This window comes from Meleagris gallopavo, chromosome 1 (genome assembly GCF_000146605.3).
Source record: "Meleagris gallopavo isolate NT-WF06-2002-E0010 breed Aviagen turkey brand Nicholas breeding stock chromosome 1, Turkey_5.1, whole genome shotgun sequence".
NCBI classification, from domain to species: domain Eukaryota; kingdom Metazoa; phylum Chordata; class Aves; order Galliformes; family Phasianidae; genus Meleagris; species Meleagris gallopavo.
Window position 1 is genome coordinate 126405762 of NC_015011.2, and position 5311 is coordinate 126411072.

At 40.3% G+C, this 5311-nt stretch overlaps 1 protein-coding gene across 1 annotated transcript in view; it reads right to left on the minus strand.

The window, feature by feature from the left end:
* LOC104916148 (granulocyte-macrophage colony-stimulating factor receptor subunit alpha-like) overlaps positions 1-3641 on the minus strand; it is a 12865-nt gene extending 9224 nt beyond the window's left edge. Inside the window, exons 1-5 of the mRNA XM_019612026.2 lie at positions 3490-3641; positions 3193-3326; positions 1924-2044; positions 316-445; positions 33-211 (exon numbers count right to left, since the gene is read on the minus strand). Coding sequence (XP_019467571.1) covers positions 33-211; positions 316-445; positions 1924-2044; positions 3193-3326; positions 3490-3577 — 652 coding nt within the window. The 5' untranslated portion in view covers positions 3578-3641. The remainder of the gene's footprint in view (positions 1-32; positions 212-315; positions 446-1923; positions 2045-3192; positions 3327-3489) is intronic.
* Positions 3642-5311: the final 1670 nt, after the last annotated feature.

The following is a 5311-nucleotide window of genomic DNA, read 5'->3' on the forward strand; positions in this document are numbered from 1 at the left end:
CCTTTTGGTACAGCAGTAATAAATTGTCTACTTACCAATTGTGTATAGTTTTGTATAATTATCATAAAACTGGATCAGGAAGGCTTTGTGGGATCCATTTACCAGGAAATAAGTAGTTTTATCTTTAATTGTCACATTTTGGAATTTACATCCCATGTTTCTGTCATTTTCATCTTTCATGTAAAGTTCACATTCTGTCTGGTCATCATTTCTATAGGTAACATAATGGATATATAACAAGGGGTTTTAGTTAAATGTAGGCATAGTGATGTGTTGAGAATTCAGACTACCCAAAACTCAAGAAGACCTACTCACCTTGAGTTCTGCCAGTAGAGAAAATATTGGGTATCTCCTGGAGCATTCCTGCCTGCATGCCAAGTGCAATTCATGAGGGAAATGTCATAAATCACACAGGAGAAGTTCTCAATGGCTGACCCATTAATGCCTGCAAACACAGCAATGTCCATTATGAAGAAAAAATGTGTGGACTTCTCCATGCTGGAGAATCATGGCAGCAGACGTAACCTTTCTGGATTTCGGTAAGGCTTTTGGTACTGTCCCTCATGACATCATTCTGGACTAATTGTCCAGCCATGAGGTAAACAAGTTCATACTAAACTGGGAGAGCTCAACAGCAGAGTTCAAATGGTTGTAGTGAATGGGCTACCTCTGGCTGACAGCCATTCATTGGCAGTGGTCCCTCAATTCTAGTGACAGTTCTGTTCAACGTTTTTATCAGTGTTCTGGAAGCTGGAGTGGAAAGTCTCCTCAGCAGATTTGCTCACAATACTGAACTGTGAGATGCTGCTGACTCCCTGGAGGACAAAAGGCCATGCAGGGGGATCTAGATACTTTGGAGTGTTGGCCAAATCATCAGTGGCATGAAGTTCAGTAAAGGTAAATGTTGTGTGCTGCATCAGATACAGAGCAATGCCAGACACAGGCAAAACTGGGAGAGGAGTGGCCAGAGAGCAGCTCAGCAGGTAGGGACATGTGGGCTCTGGTGACAGCATCTCAGCATGAGCCAGCAGTATGCTCTGGGAGCCAAGAGGGCAAATCGCACTGTGAGGTACATTAAACACAGCATGGCCAGCTGGTCAAAAGAGATGATTATCCTTCTGTATTTAGCGCTGGTGTGGCTTCATCTCAAATTTTGCATGCAGTTCTGGGCTCCACAACATAACTTGGACTTTCAGAAACTTGGAAGTGCCCAGAGGAGGGCACCAAAGCTAAGAAGGCTAGCGGCATGTCCTATGAGGAGAGGCTGAGAGTTAGATGTAAAGTAGTCAGGCAGCGGAATTTGATTTTTGTGGGTCCCTTGCAACGAATCTCCTCTCCTCTCCTCTCCTCTCCTCTCCCTCACCCTCTCCTCTTCCTCTTCTCTCTGCCCTCCCCTTCCCTCCCTCAGAGAAACATGGGAGTCCCCTTGGGAAACCTGCATGCCTGGACCTGAGATGCAGATGGGGAAGAGCATTTAAAAGGCAGTGCCCTGGGTTGTATTTTTTAGGGCACTGTGAAAAAGTCTCCTCTGTGGAGTCCCTAAGAAAAGATAAACAAACTACTTAATCTTATCATTTTTTCCAAGTCTGAAATAACCCAGCTACATGCAGCTGCAGAAGCACTAGTGTCTGTAGTAGTCAAACAGCCAGAACAATTACTTGAATTACCCTGAAACCACTGCAATTTAGCAGTAATTTGGAGCCCTAGCAAGAAAAGGAATAAGACAATTATTGATATATTTTTTGTAACACCTCTAATGCAGAACTGCAGAATGGTCAGTAGAAAACAAATGGCTAAAACAAACTTGCAAAAAGACAAGCATTTTAAATAGAAAAATAGTATTTAACTACTGTTTAAGGAGCTATTTCCTATGGTATTATTTACCTTCAAAAGATTGTAAAAGGAGAAAACCACAAGCATTACCTTCAGGGAAAAATGGACAAATTTTTGAGATGTTTGTCTTTGGTACTGTAACGGTGAAGACTGCTCCTCTGTACAGAGGCACACTATCTTCTACTTCAAATCTGCATGATTTGTTCTTCACCTGAAAAGTAACATGTACATATTTTGCTTCTCTGATTTTCCTCTGCTATTTTAGATAGTGCTGGATTTGAAAGGACCAGTCAGCAGTAACTCCAATGGCCAAAATTTAGTGTGTATATGTAGAATCATAGAATGATTAAGGTTGGAAAAACTTCTTAGATCATCAAGCCCAACCCCAACCCACCCCTACCATGCTCACTGACCACATCCCTCAGTGCCACATCCACACGGTTCTTCAACACCTCCAGGGACAGTGACTCCACCACCTCCCTGGGCAGCCTGTTTCAATGCCTCAAATGCCTGGGGCTGTTTTATGCTCTTCTTTACAAATTGAGGATAATCTAGAATGAAACTGAGTAATTGAAAGCACAACTACACAAAGAGATTTCTACACCATCATGTGACAATTAAGGAAGGCTAATATTAACCCAAAGACATAAGAGAAGATGCAGAATCAACAGGAGAATCAAAATGAAATTAAATCAGAGGATCCCAGTTAAACAAAAATCTTCATCTGATCTCCACGGGGTTAAGAAAGATATCTATGGCATTAAATTTAAAATCTTCAGTGACAGCATGGTGTATTATTGTAGTACATATTTCCAATTAAGCTTCTGCTTTGCTGTTCTAAATAAGCTGTCTCTCTGTCTCCTCCTCTCCGCAACAGTCTCCTCAACTTTTCTGTTAGGATAGCATGAGCTTATAACAAAATGTGTCCTAGAGGCTCATTCCAGTTTACTGAGAAATAGGTGAAGAACTTGAAACACTGAAAATCCATTACATCATTTGGAATATCCACTTTTCAGCTGAAGGATCTGTGCCCCTCTAAATTCTCCAGATGTCTCTCTTAGTCTCACATCCCTTTTTTTCCTGCAGCTACATTCCCATTCATGCTTCAGCACAGCTGCAGTTCAGGCTATCACCTTTTCTCTTGGGTGACTGAACCTAATTTCTGTGCTTCTTTTGGGAAGCTTCTTTCATATCAAATACACTTTGGCATCAGCAATAGCTTTTCATAGATCAAGATGTAGACTGCAAACAGTCACAGATTTTAAAGCCAACTGATGCAATTTTTTTCAAGGTAAATGAAATCTGTAAGAGCTAAGCAAAAAAAGTGCAATAAATTATCTCAATGAACAGAATGTTTACCTTCATTTCTCTGTGTTTTAAGTTTGCAGCCATGGTACACTTGTAACTGGAGAAGTTCTTGCTGCTTTGCCAGGACAGCTCCATTCTTCTCCGATTCAATGTCAAGTTTGAGATAGGCGATTCTTGTGTCCCCGCTGAAATGGTTACAGGATAAGTTCAAATTAGAATATGGTGCTGCTATTGTTAGAGAGTATAGTATATTTCAGACCTAAATTCACTATTACCAGCTTAATTTCAAATAACTCTAATAATGAGGAATTAAACACCGTTCCTCAGACTACATAAAAATATACTTACACCCCATACACTGAAGGTCAGCATGTAAAGGACAAAATAGCATCATGCACCAACAAATCATGCATGTGAGTCCAAGAGCGTCAAACATCTTTTCTTCTCTGTAAAGATACAATGAAGCCTTCAGGGGCAAAAAGAAAATAAAAATTTAAACAAAAGAAAATTACATCAAAGTGCATTTTTTGCTCCAAATCTTCATTTTCTTCATGACAAGAGCAAAAAAAAAGCTGTTTAATTCACCCCTAGAACATATTCTTCAGAAAAGCTGAACTGTGCTTCCGCATTTCTGGTAGGCATCTATTCTTTAAAAGATCTGAGTAAGCTCACTATTATACTATTATCTACTGCAAGACAGCAGTTTGAGATTGAGAGGCCACTAACTCTCGTTACTACACATCCATTCGCTGACAGTACAGGGACCATGACTTAGGACTGCTGTTCTTTATATTCTTTCTGGTATTTGTCCTAACCAATCAAAAAGCTCAGTGTTCTTGCTTTCTGATCCTGTTAACAGCCCTGCCAATTTTACAATAGAATCAAAGAGTCACAGAATCATTAAGATTGAAAAAGACCTCTAAGATCATCTTGATCAACCATTGCCCCATTCCCACCATGCTTACTAACCACACCCCTCAGTACCACATCCATATGTTTCCTGAACATCTCCAGGATAATATAGAATGAATGATTAAGGTTGGAAAGACTTCTCAGATCATCAAGTCCAACCCCAATCCACCCCCATCATGCCCAGTGATCACGTCCCTCAGTGCCACATCCACATGGTTCTTGAACACCTACAGGCATAGTGACTCTGCTACCTTCCTTAACAGCCTGTGCCACTGCCATGTCATGTGGTGCTCCAGTTTCTGCTGCAGAATGACCACCTAGCTTGGCTTCAATTCTTTGGTGAAGGCATCTTTTGGGAAGTGGGCAGTTTGGTTTTCGGCTCTGTCAGGCTGTGGGTGACTCACTTCTCCAGGAGTGCTCTGTTAAACCAAGCGTCAGCACCAAGTTCAAAGCTTGTTTCTCCTCCTGTTAGTATCTTAGCAATGCATGGAAAACACCATGAGCTCTGACTTGTTCACGCAAAGCAGGAGGAGAAAAATCTCAATATCTGCCAGGTCTTGGCTGGAATTAAATATTGACCTACTTTTCTTAGCTCTGGCAAATGTACAGTTTTGCTTGAAAAGAATTTGAGGCTGATTTCAAATGTTCATGTAGAAAAACATCAATAGTGTTTGAAGGAGACTTGTCCACCCCACGACCCATGGGCCACATGCAGCCCTGGACAGCTAGTAGTGTGGTCCCAGAAAATTATAAACTTTATTGTTATTATGTGATTTTTAATAACATTTTTCATGAATTCATTGAGCTTAACTCAAGTGCCAACTGTGTAGGCAACAATGGAATGTTGTGTAGAGACATGCAGTGCAGTGCTAGTTACACCTCTTGTGCCCACCACACACATTAAGCTGAACTGATGTCTCTGTGCATTACACTGTACACGTGTTTCTGTTGCTTGGTGAGTAAAATGCAATAATTGTCAATAATATTTCAACCTACCTACATATGTATGTCTGTGGAGACATATGAGGTTTTTTTTGTTATTAAGCACCTATGTAAATTTTCTTATTTCTTATTAAACTTGGACTTATGTCACTTCATAACATCACTCATTCACTGAGGAAGAAATATCCAACTTCTCAGAAAGCTCACAGAAATATAAAATAATTTTAGATAGATTCTTAATGAGTTTTGTGATATGTATTTGATTTGTATTTCGCAAATCAAGGTCAAGTATCGCACTAGTTGTATTTTTTTTGTT